Raw genomic sequence first — 20,180 nt, forward strand, 5'->3', positions numbered from 1 at the left:
TGTACCCCTAATCCTAACGCTATCCCCCTTTCCGTAACCCCCCCAACCCCCAACCCTAAGGTTCTGAGGATACCTGCAAAGATTGGGGCTTGGTCATTCACCATGAAATTGTGCCACCATTGGCCTTTGATTTCAGCAGGCATTTCACACAACCAGCATTGAGCTATCTTTACAAAATGTAATACAGTACATATGTTCATTTCTATATAAGTTCAAGTTCTATATAATGTTGGCAAGAACTGGCCACTGGGGGGGTGCTACTTGTGAGAAACACTAACTCTCTTACCTTTTATAACAAAGAGTTATAACACTTAAAATACAGACACAAAAATATTTTAATTTAAATTTTATCACACCTAACTGTATCTTTAAAACTGTCAAATGTTTTAATATAAAGATCAGAAACAATGCCAGAAAACACAGTTCTCCAAACAAGACAAAAAAACAAAATTTTTTGGTGGCATGTATGCACACAGTACCACCTGGTGAAATGTTCTATGCAATAATCTCTTACAGAATTAACGCTGCTTTTACTTTAAAGGAGTTTTTTTTAACCCACTGCCAGTAATTACACATGTAAATCTTATGGGAAGTAATTCCAAAGTTACCAATTCCAAAGTAAAATTTTATTATTATTATTATTATTATTATTATTATTATACTAACCTAGGTAGTAGCATGGTCACATGGTATACATATTGCATGACGTTGCATTGAAGTGGAGCAGCGATGCTGAATGTTAGAATACTTTTTAATACACACTTCTCAGAGCTGCAGCTCCATCTTCTTTCAACCCAGCAGTGACACTGAGGTGTTGCAAACCCCAATGCGCACACATTGATACACATTGAAATACATCACAAAGTTCCAAAATATGGTAAAGTGAAAATAATTGTTATAATAATATAAAAAATAAAGTGTTGTCCATTACAATTCTGATAATAGCAGAACAATCTGATAAACATCCAAGTGATAAAATAAAAAAATAAAATCAGTATTGGTAAAATAAAACACTTTTAATGTTGTGTACTAAAACTGCACGCACAGTGAATACTGTAGCTAATTACACTCTCAGTGCTAATGAATGAAAGACTATTGTGGATGAGTGAGATGGAGGTATCAAAATGGAAGAGTGGAGACAGAAGTATCAGTAGGGATGAGTGGAGAAGGAGGGACCAGAGAAGATGGATGGAGATGGAGGTATCAGTCTGGATGAGTGGTGTTGGAGGGATCAGCAGGGATGAGTAGAGACTGAGGGATCAATAGGGATGAGTGGAAATGGAGGGATCAGTATGGATAAGCAGAAATGGAGATGTAGATGATAAATAAACTTTGGTAAGTGATTTGTCCATGCTGGTTCATCGTGGTTGCTTGGACCTTCAGCTTTACCAGACCGGACTGATTTAAATAGCGAGTGGTGAAGATGATTCCTCTTCCAGCCTCATCTTTAATCCCAAACAGCTGCTCTGTAATCTCTCCATTTTGTTCCAGGATGGTGAATAATGTTCGTTCCTGAAGAACACCAGACTCAGAAAACGCTGATAATCGGATGACATTGTGTTCAGCTGGAATCCCCAAAGGAAGTGTAAGGAGTTTATATTGAAGGAGGTGAGAAGATCCTGCCGCACACCCATGTGAACATGGCTTGTAACACACTCTGTGGATGAGAAGAGGACCATGCTTTTGGACTCATGCCCATGTTTCTGACTTTGATAATAGATTAACATTTAATCTATTTAATAAAATTTTAATGATTATGATTGTAGATGTGTAAGAATAAGTTCTATTAAACCTTGCACTTTGAGTACATTGCTTGTCACTGTTAGCTTACGCATGTTTAAATTTGAGACTAGGTCAGATGAGGTTGATTTGTTGATGTTCTTTGCACATCACACACATTACATCTTAATTTGAACTATTTCAGTAGTTATTAATGGGGCAATTTTTTACCCTGGACTTCCTCCTCTGTGATAGCTGACAGGACATGGAGTGTCCAAACACTGGTAACTCCCCCTTGTGTTAAAGCACATTTGGTTTGGTCCACACTGCACACTATGCTCAATGCATTCATCAATATCTGAAATCGTACAGTGTTGAGTCATGATTAATTCACAGTGCAACATATTTCTGAAGATTATAGATAATAAAAAGATGTTTACAGAAAACTTGACCATGATCATTTCTGCTACAAACATTCAGAGGCAAAACTATGACAGCGCAATTATAATGAACATGCTATGGAGACATGACCTGAGAGTACCTCTGCATGTTTGACCATTGGGCATCAGCTGATATCCTGAAGGGCAAAAACATTGAAAACTTCCTACTGAATTCCGGCAGTCGTGTTGGCATGGCTTCCTGAGCACACACTCATCAACGTCTGAGCAGGAAGAGGAGCAGAATTGCAAACATTCATACACACTTTAAATAAATCATGCAATCAGTCCATGCATAATCTTGTGTAAAACAAAGTTTTATTTATTATTTTCCTTCTATAACTCACCCACACAGCTACTGGCTTTAATTGCATAACCAGGTGGGCAAATGTGCAATTTGTTCCTCGGTGCCCCCAGCTGTGTGTTCTGTAGCAGCGTTAGTGTTTGACCCCTTGTCGACACCAACTGAGGCTGAAGTCCAACTCGAACCCAAGTTCGATTATTGAACACACTTCCTCTCTCAACTCCAGCACATGAGCGGCCGTCCACCAGCAGGACAGTTCCCGGGGGACACAGACACCGGAAACTACCAGGCACATTTCGACACTGATACCCACACGGACTTGGAGACCGTGCACACTCATCAACATCTAACACACCAGAAAGAGTGTATATATTTTAGACATTTTTATATATGTTGCACAATCAGCATGGTGTGGTTTTGTATGGTCGTGTAATGTGTTATGATTTGTGATGTAGTGGTGTGGTGTGGTGTATATTGTGCTGTGGTGTGTGTGTGTGGTGTGTGATGAGGTGGTGTGGTATTGTGTGTGATGTGGTAGTGTGGTGTGGTGTGTAGTGTGGTGGAGTTCTGTGGTGTGGTTTTGTGTGTGATGTGGTGGTGTAGTGTGGTGTGGTGTGGTATTGTGTGTGATGTGGTAGTGTAGTGGGGTGTGGTGTATGATGAGGTGGTGTGGTATTGTGTGTGATGTGGTAGTGCAGTGTGGTGGAGTTCTGTGTTGTGGTATTGTGTGTGATGTGGTAGTGTAGTGTGGTGTGGTTTATAGTGTGGTGGAGTTCTGTGGTGTGGTATTGCGTGTGATGTGGTGGTGTAGTGTGGTGAGGTGTTTTCTTGTCATCGTGATTGTGTCAATGAATCGCACCTACACACGGTTTGCCCACACCGTGAGAGCGGTAGCCTCTTGGACACACACACACATAACCACCGAGTGTGTTTTGGCAGATCTGCGTGTAGCGACACATGTGACTGCTGTCTTTACACTCGTCTACATCTGAAACACATATGTAGTACTGATGTCATTACATCATCCCAAAAACTGAGAACATCTTGCTCATTGATGTGGGGAAATATGATACAGTCACGACTACACAGCTGTTTAACGACTCGTTTATTATCCATAAAAACAATCCACGTGTCATGAAAAAGTATTTGCCTCCTCATGCTTTCAAGTCAAGTGGCCTTATTGTCACTTCAACCATATACAGTTGGTACAGTACACAGTGAAAAGAAACCACGTTCCTCCAGGACCATGGTGCTACAGAAAACATCACACTAACCACGAGACGACAGAGAACTAAATATGACTTGCACATTTCTACATAAATTGCATGTGCAAATGTGTGCAAACAACACAAGACAGTTCAGTAACTTCTATTCTTCTATTAACCTTCAAGTTGTTCTTGGTTAGCAATTGTTTTCATCTTGCAACTCTCCCATGGACATTACTTTTGCCCAGTCTCATTGTAATGGTGGAATCAGGAACACTGACCTTACTTGAGGTGATCAAGGCCTGCAGTTTATTCTATTGTGACTTCCTGGATGTGTTGTTAATGTGCTCTTAGAGAATTTTTTGTCAGCAGGCCACATCTGGGAATCTTCATGACTATTGCAGGTTTTCTCCCATTTGGAGATAATGGTTCTCACTGTGGATTTATAACCCCTTTCCAGACTATATTTCATTAACTTTCTTTCTCAACTCTTATGGAATTTTGATCGTGGCATAGTGTGTTGCTTGTTTCAACTCATTATACCTTTTAGCCTTCTTCGCAAATACTTTTTCAGCACAATGTATACACTTTTTAGTCTATAAACTTTTGCTCACACTTACCCACACACACTCCACTTTCAGCCTGAGTCATTCCTGATGGACAGCTATCAAAACACTGATATCCTCCATCTGTATTCTTGCATTGCTGGTGAGATGGGCATACACTCCTCAAACACTCATTTATATCTACTCACCCACACACACACACACACACACACACACACACACACACACACACAATAATCAAAGATGATTCAAATGTTTCACCAGTGAATAAACAATTCAGAATTTATAGTGCCCCTGAAAAAAAAAGGTGTGGAGTTTTTTGTTCTGTTCCTTAATGCTATTGATAATTAAAATCTGACAGAATATGTAAAAAAAAACAAACAAACAAACAAACACACAACTCTAGTTCATCACTTTTGGGAAAACTGATAATTTTTTTGCTGACTTATCCTGTACTAGTCTTTTGTCCAATTAAATGCTCTCTAGAATGTATATGTCTCACTGACTACATTTACATGGACAGCAATAATCTACTTATTGACCTTATTCTGAATAAGACAATATTCTGATTAAGGTGTTTACATGAGTGACTTTTAGAATACCCCTTTCATGTTCCCATTTTACATGTTATAGAACATTGAGCGATTAATGGCACACGTCCGACGTTCCCTCCAGAATTTCATGTATCAACATACAGTTCGTATTCGTGATTGTGCACACTCATCAACATCTAACACACCAGAAAGAGTGTATATATTTTAGACATTTTTATATATGTTGCACAATCAGCATGGTGTGGTTTTGTATGGTCGTGTAATGTGTTATGATTTGTGATGTAGTGGTGTGGTGTGGTGTATATTGTGCTGTGGTGTGTGTGTGGTGTGTGATGAGGTGGTGTGGTATTGTGTGTGATGTGGTAGTGTGGTGTGGTGTGTAGTGTGGTGGAGTTCTGTGGTGTGGTTTTGTGTGTGATGTGGTGGTGTAGTGTGGTGTGGTGTGGTATTGTGGGTGATGTGGTAGTGTAGTGTGGTGTGGTGTGTGGTGAGGTGGTGTGGCGGTGAAAACTCCCACACGACTTTAATAGTGTAATTAAGGTGTGTATATATCTGTAACACCCATCGATAATGCGACTAAAACAGGAATACTCCACACGTCTTAATTCGATTTGTGTTTACTTCGAGTATGACCTTAGTCGGATTAAGGTCATCAATAATCGCTGTTTACATGCTAGCTTCTTAATCAGAGTATCGTCTTAGCCGGGTTAATATCGGACTCTTGTTGTCCATGTAAACGTACTGATTCTCAGAGTATTGTCTTACAGCTCATTAGGAGGAAATTTGGTTCATTTTGTGCTATTGGCCATTCATCTTCACACACACTATTCCTTTTTACAACCATTACTTGGTAGAGAATAAATGTTTGGAGTTTATTCGTGTAAAAGAGGGTGGCATTTGTATGAGTTGGCAGCTTTGACGTTTCAGATAAGAAGCTGTTTAATGCTGGGATGTTGCTACTAAAGACTGATATTCTTAATTCTTAATTATTTGTTAGTGTTTATACACTATCTCCATCAGTTTAATTTACAACTCAGGACATTTCAGGGGGACTGCAGTAATGTGGACTGTGTTGGTTTAAAGCAATCATACACACGCACACACATACACACACACACACACACACACACACACACACACACACACACACACACACACACACACACACACACACACACACACACACTGACCAAAGCAGCGATGTCCCACCAGCTGGTATCCAGGCAGGCAGCCACAGCGGAATGAGCCGAGTGTGTTAAAGCACTGATGCTGGCAGGGAGACACAGAAGACTCCACACACTCATCCACATCTAATGAACACAACACAACTTCAATTAAAACAATTTAAATTTACACAAATCCACATGCATGCACCCCTCTAATTATCTCAACCCATCTACAATTAACACAATAAACACAACCCAAATAAGCACAATTTTAATGACCACAACTACAATGAACAGGACTCCATATGCCTGTCCATATCTACAATTATCAGTGCACCAAATCATTAACATAAGGTGACCATATTTCGGGCTGCTGTGGCTCAGGTGGTAGAGTGGGTTGTCCACTAATCGTAGGGTTGGTGGTTCAATTCCTGGTCGACATGCCGAAGCATCCTTTGGCAAGACTAGTTGCTCCTGAAGGCAGGCTAGCACCTTGCATGGAAGCTCTGCGGCCATAGGTGTGAGAGTTTGTGTGTGAATGGGTGAATGAGAGACAGTGTAAGGCACTTTGTAGAACCACTAAAATTAATAGGTGCTATATAAGAGCAGACCATTTACCATTTAGGTTTTCAAAAAAGAATACACCATGACAGAAGGGCAGCATGGGACAGGGGCTTCTAGTAGGCCTAAGTTATAGCACCATGGCAATGTGTATGTTTTAGGGTGGGACTGATCGTTGATGAATCAAACAGACATCATTTCTCTCTCTCGCTCTCTCAGTCTGTTGAGCTAAACATCCTACTCCGGAGATACCAGTGATGCTGACCCCTTCTGCTCTCCAGACCTGCCTGGTCCCTCCTGATGCCCTACCTGGTTCTGGTTGGAGTTTTCATCACCTGAAAATCACTCGCTGCTGCTGGGGATGGCCCCACATGAACAGCCTGAAGATCACCATGAGATTACTGTGGATGGTACCACATAGTAACCATAAAGATGGCTGTGGATGTTCTTCCTTTACTTTGATAACTGTAATTACTATGAACAGTTTTGCACTCAAGTCTCCATCACAGAACAGTGAATAACTTCATACAATAGACTTCAAGCTAAAACTATAATAAATTCAGAAATAACTCTGATGATCATATGGATAGAGATGATCGTCTTATAAATGAAAAGTAAAAAAACGAGTTTAACTTTTACCATTTTTAAACATAATTTTTCTTTGAACACTTTCCCATGAGGCATTAAAATATCAGCAAAACATCTTTAAAATTGTATTGTACAGAAGCCCCTTCAGTGATTAATTTCCTTTGTCCAGTGGCTTTATTTCAGTGTGGGTCATTCAATCTCAAGTGGTCCAATATGGGTTACTTGCCCATATTTAATTTTCATAATTTTTTGAGTGATTACCTCTATGTATTGGCATTGCAAAACCAACACATTTAAATAAAAATTTGACTTAGTTTAACTACGATGGCCATCATTATACAGCTGTTTAAATCAACCTCAATATCTCAGCTTAGGATGGTCCTAGCTCCTTGGAACAAAAACTGATCTCTAGAGCACATTACAGGGTACATGGTCATATATAAATATATACATTTAAGTCCAAATGTAATACCCAAGATTGCTCACAGTTCCACTTTTAGGGTCAATTTATAATGGGAAGGGTTCAACTCCCAGCCTTAATTTTTTAGGGGGTACCTGAGTAAGTATAATTTTTTTAATGGGAGTGAGAAAGTGCCATTTAAAAAAAAATTCCCCTCAATTTTGAGTTGAAAATCTCTTTTAGGGGACCAGATACAAACCTGAAATTTTCCCAGAAATAAGTCCTCTATAGAAGCATTCTGCTGTAAAAATAAATAAATGAATACATAAATAAAAAATAAAAATAAAAAAAATAAAAATCAGTTTGAGATTCCACTGGTTACAGAGCTAGAGGTAGCATAAATCTGGAGAAAAGCCTACTTTATGTTTATGATTGACATACAATACCTTATGATTGTTAATGAGGTCTAAAATGGTACTACATTTGATATTGGCAACAGAAAAGCATCATCTATCACAGGGTTCTTCAAATCTACAGAGTTTACCTCCAAACTGTAATTTTCTAGTAATTCTGAAGATCTTGGTTAGCCTGTTCAGGTGTTTGATTAGGGTTGGAGCTAAATTCTGCAGGACAGTGGACCCTGAGGGCCAGGGTTGAAGAACCCTATCATGCTGGTACAGGTGTACAGTTGCTATGCGAGAAGAGATTTTATCCAAATATGGAAATATAGTGATCAGCTGTAGTGTTGTTCCTCCTGTGATAAAAACAGTAAGTTACTTCTGAGCTGTAGTCACTTACTGCTTTTATCACAGGAGAAATCAAAATTAGAAAAATTAAAAACAGGAAGGCAACCAACTTTACAATTATTGGACCACTTGAGATGGACTGACCCCGGTACATTTCCATTGAGTTCAAGAATAACAGAAAATTTGTGCAATCTTCAGCAATTCTGAAATAAAACTCAATGCTTTTGAACCTTTCAGAAAATTGGTCCATGTACTAACCAAAACAGAAACACAGGAATTTTTTTCTGTAATTCATCTGTGTATTTACATTTGGATTTTTTTGTGTTTAACCACCATGTGCTACTCTTCTCAAGCAATCACCTGTCTCTGATTGTTGCAGTGGTGCACACTACACACTAGGGATGAAACGGTTCCAGTTTCACGATAAACCACGATAAAATTCCCCCGATGGTTAGTATTACCATGTCATATTTAATTGTCATTAAAACCATGTGCCATTATCCTGATTTATAAAGCTCACAGTAAATACTGTCCACACACATCTAGCATGAGTCTGATGCAAATCCGAAGTGTGGTCATATTTTGGATTTTATAAAAATGCTGAGGGAAACTTAATAGAAGATGGGAACCCTGTCTGCAGAGCTTGCCAGAAGAAAGTTGCTGCAAAAAGGGGCGCTTTGTTGGTGCTTTTTCCTCTTTTCCCCCTCGCTTTTAAATCGCTTATGAATGCTGTGCGCATTTCACGTTCCCTTTTGAATTAGCGCCAATTCGGAGGTGGCAATTGCTTGTATGGTGAGTTCATTAATGGGACGTGCAGAAGGGTGGTTCTGGGGGTTCGAACCCCTGACCTTTTTCTAAATTATTTAAAAGTGACCATCTCAACCTTAAATAATAAACAATTATATTATGTAAAAAGCATATGAATTCAAATTAACATGAGAGCATTCACAAAACTGTTAATCACAAGAAAGTCAGAGAATTTTCCTATTTATTTGTACTGTGCTTAACTGACCACTTGTGAGAAGGTGGAAGCTCAAGAGGTTTTTTTTTTTTAAACAATTAAAATACCTACACATAATGTTTGGTGAATGAAGAAGCAAATGTTGACATAAAAGCAAAGGAAAATCCTGGACATTTTACCTAATTTAGAGTTACTGGACAGATGCATTTTTTAGATCCCAAAAAGAGGACATGTCTGGGAAAAAAAGGATACATTATCACCCAGATTAACACATAGTGTCCAACAGGAACAGGAAGTGATTTCATTTTAAAATTCTACAGTACCTTCACAGCCTTCGGTTCTGGTTTTGTTCTCGGTACCAGCAGTTCTGTGCCTGAATCCTGGCCCACACTTCACCTCACACCGGTATTTTCCAACTGTGTTCAAACACAACTGGTCGTAGAGGCACATGTGAGATCCGTCCACACACTCATCTATATCTGTAGGACAGAAAACACCCACAACACACATACATAGACAGACACATACACACAGACACACACACGGACACACACAGACAGACAGACACAGACAGTCACAGACACACAGACAGACAGACACAGACACACAGACACACACACGGACACACACAGACACAGACAGACAGACAGACACAGACAGTCACAGACACACAGACAGACAGACACAGACACACAGACACACACACTGACACACACAGACACACACATACACAGACACACAGACTCAGACACACAGACAATTATTAGGTTTGTGAATGGGACTGAACACAATAATGTACAGGGTTTGTGCAAGGTTTGTGATATAAATATATGTTTTAATATTTGTTTAAAAAGATTCATGATAAAAGTTTATTATTGTTAATTATTGTTTAGTCACTTAGACACTGTGTGTGTGTGTGTGTGTGTGTGTGTGTGTGTGTGTGTGTGTGTGTGTGTGAGAGAGCGAGACCTTGACAGCTGTTGCTCTCGGTGTTGATGGTGAATCCTGATGGACAGCTGCAGCTGAAGCCCCCCATGATGTTAATGCAGGAGTGAGAACATGGAGAATCTGACACACACTCATCCTTGTCTGAAAAACAACAACATATAAAAACACATCAACACACAAACTAACATCCTAATTATACTCGATTTTAACTACATAGGCTTTTGCCAGATATCTGCTGTGCGTATCCTGCAGTTGTTTTAAGAGTCGTATCTGCACGTAGCTTGGAAATTATTGAGACGCCCCTGCATGGTGCAGTACCAACGTATAAGGGAATGACTGTTTATAGCTGCTATAACGTGAGTGAGTACAGGAACTAACTTCTTTCACTGCTGTTCCACATGTAACTATAAACAAAGAGGATCTGCAAATCCTAGGCAATTATCATACCCTATTTACCTAATCCCAATCCTAAACCTTAATCATACACCCTGAACATTAATCCCAATTATAAACTCTAATCCCAATCCTAAACCTTAATATTAATCCAAATTATAAATGCTAATCCCAATCCTGAACCTTAATCACATTCCTAAACACTAAACTGTAATCCCAATCCTAAACCCTAACTCTTCTACGCTACAATATGAGCTACTTTAGTTGTAGTTTAAAATACAGACATGACAATGGAATTTAATTTATTTTATGAGAAATCATTAAAAAGTATTTACCAGAACAGTAAAATGCTTCATCCAGCAAGAATCCTTCTGGGCATTTCTCTCCATCACCATCTACATAAAATAAAACACACATGCGCTGATCTATTTTATAATTATGTGGCAAAACTGAAGCTTTTTTACATAGTTATCTTTGACTTTTCCTGACGTTCCAGACATGGTGTATGTTGTTCCTCCTGCTCAGCCCTGCCAGTGTTAACATGACCATGATGAAATTGGTGGACTTTGGTGAGTATAGTTAGTATTGTTGTATGGTTGTGATGTTCTGACCTGGCAGTGATAATGTGGCTGTGATGTGAAAGTCCAGCCTGAAGTTGAGCATGTTGTAGGAGCTGCTGATGTCTGACAGACGGATTTGCTGCAGTAGTGGAGCGAAACGTTTCAGTGATCCATCAAACACCAGCGAGTGATTACAGCGCAGAGTCAGCACCGAGCCGATACCCTGCTGCAAAGAATTCTGGGTAGACCAGGAGTAAATCTGACCAGAGCCAACTTGCACGTACGTCTCATCAAAGTCCTAGAGACAAGGATTTTTACCCAAGAAGATATTTATTCACACATCTGATTAATGTTATTAATGCATCGATGATTAGTGTAAAGTTCTAATTAAGCATAAGTTCAGACCTGCTGATGGAGCACTGGGGATAAAAACACTGCAGGAATAACTCCATTAATGACCACATCGACTAGCAAAACTCCTTCTGCGTCCACACCTCTTGCCACATGGGTTATTCTTAAGATCTCTCCTACACACACACACACAAACACACAGCTTTAGTCCTATTACAGTTTATTTATATTTAGATCTCTGGTGTTTGTAAATATATTTCGGTCCTGTCTGGAAAAGTTACCCGTATGAAACTCCAGTTGGGATTCTTGTCTGAAATTCCCGCGGCTGACGGTGAAGCCATTCTTCGTTCCTGCTGATTCATGAACAGCCGTCCAGTACATTGGTGTCAAAGTAGATACAAGAACTTTCAGCAAAGGACCTGCATGCACACACACACACACACACGCACACAGGAACTCTTTTACCCTTACTTGTTAATTCTCCTTTGTCCTCCTGAGCTCTTCTCCTCTCTTTGTATTATCTTCCATAGCATCGTTTTCTCAGATTCACAGATCAGTGGCTCAGGTACCAGCTTCCTGAGGCTGTGTGAGTATGACTCAACCTCAGTAGAGGATTAGACTTCACTGATCTGATCTCAACAAGTCTCGCCACTTTTACCTGCCAATTGTCCCTAATCTTTATAGTATACATTTACACCACTGTGTGTGTGTGTGTGTGTGTGTGTGTGTGTGTGTGTGTGTGTTAAACCACATGGTGTCAGAGAGGCAGGCAGACCTTGAATGAATTTGTTTCTCTATACCATCTCTCAAACACACACACACACACACCTGTTATAACTGCCAGTCTCTAACGCATCTATAACGTGTCTCTAACGCATCTATAACGTGTCTCTAACACATCTATAACGTGTCTCTAACGCATCTATAACGTGTCTCTAACGCATCTATAATGTGTCTCTAACGCGTCTAATAACACGTCTAATAACACATCTAATAACGCGTCTAATAACACGTCTAATAACACATCTCTCACACGTCTGCTATCAGCTGATAAAACAGTGTATAAACAAAGCATTATCTTGCAGACAAATTTACAAACAGCTGTGGTAGGTCCCAAGTAGTGTAAGAGAGTGTTTATGCTGGAGGTTTGTTATTTTTACCTGACTAAACTGATTGCAGTCATTAGTTCAGGTAATCACCAGCCTGGGGTTCACCTGTCAACGGTTAGTGTTCATATTTGGAAGCCTGCACTGTGAAAAACTGCTGTAAATGTATATTAATCTAAATGTACTATGAAAATAACAGGAATTTTCTGTAAAGATATTACAATACTTCAGTGTGAATATGTTGTACACTTATTTACCATAAATATAAAGTACTTTATTGTCAACTCTGCTGCCAGTAAATTACTGTAAATTTTACAGTAATTGTTTTACAGTGAGGAACTCATCACTAACAGCCCCTGACTACATGGTTTCTCCAAAAGTAAAGCATCTAACTACTGTTCAAGATCATCAGTGACTGGAAGTCTTTACATTTGGAGAAAAAGATGTTTTGTTTATCCATAAGCTGCTGATTAACAATGCTGACGTGGACATTTATTTGTACATGACAAATGTAGGCCATTTTCTTTTGTATATTTTAGATGAATTTAAGGTGTGTGTGTGTGTGTGTGTGTGTGTGTGTGTGTGTGTGTGTGTGAGTGAGACTCACCCACACTGGGAGGAACGTTCTCTATGTGAGCCTCCAGTGTGCTGCTTCTGCTCTCTGAGTTCTCACTGATGTTCACCTCAAGGAAAGACACACCAAACTCACGATCATTCACCATCCCGATCACACTGGCACGAGCCCTGCGAAGAGAGTCTCCTACAGACAGACAGACAGACAGACAGACACCAAGGACAGACAAAGAGCAAGATACAGAGAGAATGAGTATGTATGAACATGACTCTAATTTTTTCTATTTGTTTAATTTATTAAGTTTGTTTTTTTAAAACAAACAAATAAATGACCTGAACATAAGGATGTCTGGCACTGCCTGGACTCAACATCTGAACCCTCACATGCTGCTCCCCCATTGGTTGGTTTTGGGTTGTTGCAAAATCTGGTTCGCTGTTGGAGGCCACACCCACATGTGACACTGCACGGCCCCCACTGCTCCCAGTGAGAGTAACCGCCTGCAACTGCAACACAAATATTAACAGTGGTGGATTAAAGTGATTACTGATTAACCTGCTTATTGATTAAATTTATTATCAAACTGATTACGAATGTAATAGTTGTAACACAAATATCAAAAAGCAGTGATAACGATAAACATCTCACCCTGTACTTTCAGAGATATCGTCCTCTCTATAACTCCCACCTCATTTTCAGCAACACACAGATACTCTCCTGAATCCCTGCTCTGACACACACACACACACACACACACACACACACACACACACACACACACACACACACACTCTACATATCATTCCACAGTCCAGTGCAGCTGTACTCAGACATGAGAGTTTTGTGTATGTGTAGTAACAGATACATGGAAATATGGGATGGTTACCATGGCGCTGTACAGAATGAGAGAGCTGTTAGGGAGACGATGAAGACGCTCAGTGACCTGCAGCAGGTGGCCATCTTTAAACCAGTGCAACACCGGGGCTGGAGTTCCTCTAACAGGACAATCCAACACAACTACAGCACCACGAGAGACAAACTGAGATACATGGCCATCTCCTTTCAGAACTGGAGGCTCTACATTGAGAGAGAGAGAGGCAGAGGCAGAGACAGAGAGTGATGCAATGAAACAGAGAGAGAGAGAGAGAGAGAGAGAGAGAGTGGAGAGAGAGAGAGACATAGACAGACAGAGCGAAAGAGAGAATGCAAAACAGACCTGTATGTAAAACTCACCTGTGATACGGATGAATGCTAACGCTCGAACAGAGCCGATGCTGTTCTCCGCTGTACACATGTACAATCCCGAATCCCTCACTGTTACATTCCCAATCATCAGCAAACTCCGACCCGCTTCATCCACACTGAAGCCTGACCAAGAGAGGCAGGGAATATCACACACATCAATGCTGGAGTGTGTGTCTGCTGACAGTTGTATGTGTGTGTGTGTGTGTGTGTGTGTGTGTGTGTGTGTGTGTGCACTTAGAGATGTGTAAGTACACCCTGTAAACCCTGAGGCCTACCCTTATAGGGACGATTATTAACATTCCAGGTGATGACAGGGGGAGGGGTAGAGTGGGCGTGGCAGGTCAGGGTGAGGGTTTGCCCCACCCTCAGTGTCATGTCGCTCGGTGACTCCTTAAACTCCGGCCTCATGTTAACAGACAGATGGACTTTGTGATGTGCAGAACCTGCTGCATTCATGGCCACACAGGTGTACACACCTGCATCAGAGGGCTGATAAAGGGGAGGAGCCTGAAGAGTTACATCTTAGTAGCACAAATTCACTCAAGAGTTAAACATTGTGTGTGTGTGGGTGTGTGCTGACCTGGGTTCTCTCAATGATTAGCTCTCCTGTTCTCAGGACAGTAAATTTTCCCCGCAGGTTCTGGATAACGTCTCTGTTTTTCTCCCAGTGAATCTTGGGTTCTGGAACTCCTTGAGCTAAACAAGGCAGCAGACTCTGGAAGCCCTGGATGACGGACACTTCAGATTGACCAACAGGAATCGTGGGGGGGACTTAAAAATCCAAAACATAGCAACATTTACCACCAAAATATCTCAGCAGTTTTACAGTGAAACAAAATGTGTGTGTGTGTTCTGACCATGCAGAATCAGTGTGATGTCACGGCTCGCTCTGCCTGCGCTGTTCAGGGCTGTGCACGTGTAAACCCCGGCATGTTCAAATTGTGCGTTTTTAATGTGCAGTGTTCCATTTGTGAAGGTCAGCAGGTTGGCTCCTCCCCTCACAGAGCCACCCAATTTGTGCCATTGCAGCTCGGGCTCCGGCAATCCAATCGCTGAACATGGCACACTGACAGACTCACCAACACTGAGAGTGTATTCATCACGAGGTACAGAAATGACAGGAGGAACTGCAGAGAAACACAAATACACAAACAGACACACTTTAGTGCACTGTGAGACCTGCGAGATGGGGAGGAGGTATTTGTAAATGAGGTATTCGCAGTAAATGAGGCATTCGCAGTAAATGAGATATGTGCAGTAGAAAAGAATGTGCAGTTAACGAGGAAACTGCAGTAAATGAGGTATGTGCAGTAAATGAGGTATGTGCAGTAAATGAGAATGTGCAGTAGAAGAGAATGTGCAGTAGAAGAGAATGTGCAGTAAATGAGGTATGTGCAGTAAATGCGGTATGTGCAGTAAATGCGGTATGTGCAGTAGAAGAGAATGTGCAGTTACTGAGGTATGTGCAGTAAATGAGGTAACCGCAGTAAATGAGGTATGTGCAGTAAATGAGGTATGTGTAGTAGAAGAGAATGTGCAGTTACTGAGGTATGTGCAGTAAATGAGGTATGTGTAGTAGAAGAGAATGTGCAGTTACTGAGGTATGTGCAGTAAATGAGGTATGTGCAGTAAATGAGGTATGTGCAGTAAATGAGGTATGTGCAGTAAATGAGAATGTGCAGTAGAAGAGAATGTGCAGTAAATGAGGTATGTGCAGTAAATGCGGTATGTGCAGTAAATGCGGTATGTGCAGTAGAAGAGAATGTGCAGTTACTGAGGTATGTGCAGTAAATGAGGTAACCGCAGTAAATGAGGTATGTGCAGTAAATGAGGTACCGTGCAGGATGAGTTGAGTTTTGCCCTCTGTGGTACCAGCTGCATTTTGTGCCAGACAGGAATATGTTCCTGCATCGCTCAGCAGAACCTGAGAAATTCTCAGCGTTCCATCAGACAGAACCACCAGGCGCTGACCTGTGAGAAACAAAGCCTTTACATCGTCAGCTAACCGTCTATCAATCTTTCTGTGTCAGCTCAAAATTATTTTAGCATTTGATTATAGTGAGAGTCTGCAGACCTGTTGCTATGGGAACAGTCTCTTTAAGCCAGGTCACTGAAGGTTTGGGGAATCCGTGAACGTCACAGTTCAGAATAACTTCCTGATTCAGTAGCACATTCACTTCTTTAACCATGTTCCATATCTCAGGAGCCTCTGATGAACCAAAATACACACACAGACACACATGCAACATCAGCAACATCAAATGGTATCAATGATAACCTTATAATATAGAGTATATAATACTATCCATACATTTAAAATGCAAATACAGTGCGACTCTTGTATTGTGAGCTAGGGTCTGATTAATGCAGTCGGATGTAGGGTCTGATTAGTGCAGTGTGAGGTGGAGTCTGATTAGTGCAGTGTGAGGTGGAATCTGATCAGTGAAGTGTGAGGTGGAATCTGATCAGTGAAGTGTGAGGTGGAATCTGAGTAGTGCAGCATGACGTGGAGTCTGTTCAGTGCATTGTGGTGGAGTCTGATCAGTACAGTGTGTGGTGGAGTCTGATCAGTACAGTGTGTGGTGGAGTCTGATCAGTACAGTGTGAGGTGGAATCTGATCAGTGCAGTGTGAGGTGGAGCCTGATCAGTGCAGCGTGAGCTGGAGTCTGATCAGTACAGCGTGAGGTGGAGTCTGATCAGTGCAGTGTGAGGTGAAGTCTGATCAGTGCAGTGTGAGGTGGAGTCTGATCTGTGAGGTGGAGTCTGATCAGTGCAGTGAGGTGGAGTCTGATCTGTGAAGTGGAGTCTGATCAGTGCAGTGAGGTGGAGTGTGATTAGTGCAGTAAATGTAGCCTCCTACTGTATTACCGTGTACAGACAGAATGATGTGTTTCCATGCGACTCCAGCTGTGTTTCGTGCGCTGCAGGTGTATCTGCCAGCGTGAGTCAGATTCACATCCAGAATCTCTAACATGCCTACATTCAATACACACATACACACACACACACACACACACACACACACACACACATACTTTAACTTTTGGCCCTTCTGTTTTCCTTACTGTTATTGTTGTTGACCACGCCCCAAGGCCACACCCCTCACCATACTGAGCTTTCTTTGTTTTCATAATTGAAACTTCATAAAGCCCAAAACAGACACACGTGTTCAGTGTGTATTTAAGATTTGATTGAAAGTGTATGCGTGTTGTGTACATGTGTGTGTGTTTGTGTGCACTGTGCACCTGTGGGTAGGGTCCTGTAACTGCCCCCCCTCATGCCCAGTGCTGTCCCTCCCCTGCTCCAGCTGATGGATGGTGTTGGACGTCCTGTGGAGTGACACGGTAATACCACTGTCTGCATCTTAATGGCCGTAACACTGACGACATCATCTTCAATGGATGGAGGAACTACGAAAGTAAGCAATCTGTTACATGCTGAAAGTGGAACTCAGTAAGCACATCACTAAATGTTGATCATTTTGACCAGTGTGTTGTGTTACTGACTGCAGTGCATTGTTTACAGACAGCTTTGTTTTTCTCCAGAGAAATAATTAGTTTGTAGTTCATTTGGCTCCTACCTTGAAGCATGACCTCTATGACCCTTCGTTCCTCTCCAACCTCGTTGGTCACTGTGCACTCAAAATATCCTTCATCCTCAAGAGACGGAGAAATGATGAGCAGAGACCCTGAAGGCATCAACCTGAAAGACATCACACATGCTGAAATCAGCTTTCTGCAGATAAATTACTTTATTACATCATTCTAATTCTCCATAATGCAGTGTGTGAGTGTGTAGTGTGTTTTACCTGTAAGCTCCAGAGTCTGTGTCCAGTGTTTGTCCATTCCTCTTCCAGCTCACTTGAGGAACAGGTACACCTAAACTCTCACAGCCTAAAACAGCCCTTTGGCCCATCGTCATGGTTACATTAAAAAGACCGGAGCTAATGGAGGGACTGACTGTGTGTGGAAAATACAGCAGTTATTATAGCATCTTATATACAGCATGAAGAAACATACACCCTCTCTGTGTGTGTGTGTGTGTGTGTGTGTGTGTGTGTGTGTGTACCATAGACTCGGAGCTCCATGCTGCGCTGGTCTGATCCTGCCTGGTTAGACACACTGCAGTAATAACGGCCTGCGTCTGTGAGTTGCACTGATTCGATTCGCATTGATCCGTCCGGCAGCAAAACAAACCTGAAATCAGTTTTAAACACAATTTACATTAAACTCGTAACATTTTCCTCATTTCTGAAGAATTGTGGTGAAAAAAAGACATTATAAATTTGTCTAACCCTAACCCTCTTGTCAATTAAATATATTTACCTGTTGTCAAACAGAACAGGTATATCATCCTTCCTCCACAACACTGAGGGGGCAGAGTCTCCCTCCACCTCACAAGGTAGCACCACCTTCTGATTGATATGTGCAGTGACCAATGAGCTGCCTTCTCTAATGACAGGGGGCACTGTGGGAGGATCCATAGTTTAAAATTACAGTCAACATCATGTAACAGGAGTGTTATCACATCATCGAATATAAGAGCTGATCATATTCAATAATGCAATATATTCTGTTCGCAGGGTCGGGAGGGTTACTGGGAAAATTTATTTCTTTACAGTTACAAATGACTTCATAAAATATGTCATCAGTAACGTAATCCATGTCTCACCATATGAAAGTAATGTAATCTGATTATTGGACTTCAAGGTCACATATGGAAATAAAGTCAAGAGAAAAGCAATATGATAAAAAAAAAAAAAAAAAAAAAAAAAAAAAAAAAGGACACCTTTCTCATGTCTGAATAGCGTTCAAAACAGTCTTACTATGAATGCAGACTTTAACACACTGAAAAAGCCACACTATTAGCATCACATAGATATATATACATATATAAATTCCTTCATTCTTTTGAATGTCCATGGAATAAAATAAAATATTAGATGCCACGAGTGAACCTTCTGCATCATTTACACATTTGAATGGCCGTGTAATACAAAGCAGTGTGATAACATAAACATTTTAAATGACCTTATATGGTCATAGGCGTTGTTTCGACTCAGGACAGCTGTCATTCGCTGCTATTGTTGAGTAACTGTTTAACACCGAACACAACATCGCTTCACCTTCATGCGTTCACTGAGAGGAGGATAATGGTTGAGAGTGATTAATTAAATTAGTTTTTGATCCTGATAGTATTCCCATTTGTTACAAAATGTAGCTGTAATCTGATTGTGTTTTGATGTAACTGTAAAGGATTAGTCACCAGTGTTTTGTGTCCGGATTATGTAACACCGTTACATGTACTCTGTTTCTCCCGTAGCCCGTCAGTTAGTGATAGTAAACTGGTTCATGGTGAAATTTATAGAATCTGGATTCGGTGATGAGAGGAAAGGTTTTGGAACCCGTCCCTGAATTATGCCTTTTTCTATCATTTTGTTATAACTGTACATGCATTCAGGGATAAAATAAATAAATGTTTATGATTATATTTCAGAGATTGAATAATTCATTAAATAAATGAAACAGTGAGTGTCTTTTTAAGAGTTTTTATGAACTCACAGAGGATCTGTACATTAAAGTGCAGACTCGAGCTGCCAGCCATGTTGGACATGAAACAGCTGTAAAGTCCACCGTCCTCCGTCCTCACATCTCCAATCTCTAAATACTGACCACCGGCAATGCTCTGGATCCGACCTCCCAACTGAACAGAGCGCAAGAGAGGGACAAAGACAGACCGAGATAAATTTTGAGTAAAGCATGAAGTTCCATGTGATTCTCTGCATGTATTTATGATCC

At 40.8% G+C, this 20,180-nt stretch overlaps 1 protein-coding gene across 2 annotated transcripts in view; it reads right to left on the reverse strand.

The window, feature by feature from the left end:
- Positions 1-317: 317 nt before the first annotated feature.
- hmcn2 (hemicentin 2) overlaps positions 318-20,180 on the reverse strand; it is a 40,822-nt gene continuing 20,959 nt past the window's right edge. For both annotated transcript variants that reach the window (XM_053680000.1, XM_053679999.1), the window contains exons 31-60: positions 19,944-20,085; positions 18,708-18,849; positions 18,451-18,578; positions 18,191-18,341; positions 17,963-18,084; positions 17,628-17,792; positions 17,251-17,358; positions 16,456-16,590; positions 16,218-16,352; positions 15,239-15,508; positions 14,962-15,152; positions 14,657-14,870; positions 14,370-14,504; positions 14,023-14,213; positions 13,785-13,866; positions 13,472-13,642; positions 13,173-13,325; positions 11,741-11,878; positions 11,514-11,635; positions 11,160-11,406; positions 10,884-10,943; positions 10,177-10,296; positions 9,531-9,686; positions 5,976-6,095; positions 4,286-4,411; positions 3,320-3,448; positions 2,504-2,806; positions 2,261-2,380; positions 1,951-2,077; positions 318-1,657 (exon numbers count right to left, since the gene is read on the reverse strand). In XM_053680000.1, the coding sequence (XP_053535975.1) occupies positions 1,288-1,657; positions 1,951-2,077; positions 2,261-2,380; positions 2,504-2,806; positions 3,320-3,448; positions 4,286-4,411; positions 5,976-6,095; positions 9,531-9,686; positions 10,177-10,296; positions 10,884-10,943; positions 11,160-11,406; positions 11,514-11,635; positions 11,741-11,878; positions 13,173-13,325; positions 13,472-13,642; positions 13,785-13,866; positions 14,023-14,213; positions 14,370-14,504; positions 14,657-14,870; positions 14,962-15,152; positions 15,239-15,508; positions 16,218-16,352; positions 16,456-16,590; positions 17,251-17,358; positions 17,628-17,792; positions 17,963-18,084; positions 18,191-18,341; positions 18,451-18,578; positions 18,708-18,849; positions 19,944-20,085 (4,773 nt within the window). In that variant the 3' untranslated portion in view covers positions 318-1,287. The remainder of the gene's footprint in view (positions 1,658-1,950; positions 2,078-2,260; positions 2,381-2,503; positions 2,807-3,319; positions 3,449-4,285; positions 4,412-5,975; positions 6,096-9,530; positions 9,687-10,176; positions 10,297-10,883; positions 10,944-11,159; positions 11,407-11,513; positions 11,636-11,740; positions 11,879-13,172; positions 13,326-13,471; positions 13,643-13,784; positions 13,867-14,022; positions 14,214-14,369; positions 14,505-14,656; positions 14,871-14,961; positions 15,153-15,238; positions 15,509-16,217; positions 16,353-16,455; positions 16,591-17,250; positions 17,359-17,627; positions 17,793-17,962; positions 18,085-18,190; positions 18,342-18,450; positions 18,579-18,707; positions 18,850-19,943; positions 20,086-20,180) is intronic.

The sequence above is a fragment of the Ictalurus punctatus genome, chromosome 5 (assembly GCF_001660625.3).
Source record: "Ictalurus punctatus breed USDA103 chromosome 5, Coco_2.0, whole genome shotgun sequence".
Lineage (NCBI taxonomy): Eukaryota > Metazoa > Chordata > Actinopteri > Siluriformes > Ictaluridae > Ictalurus > Ictalurus punctatus.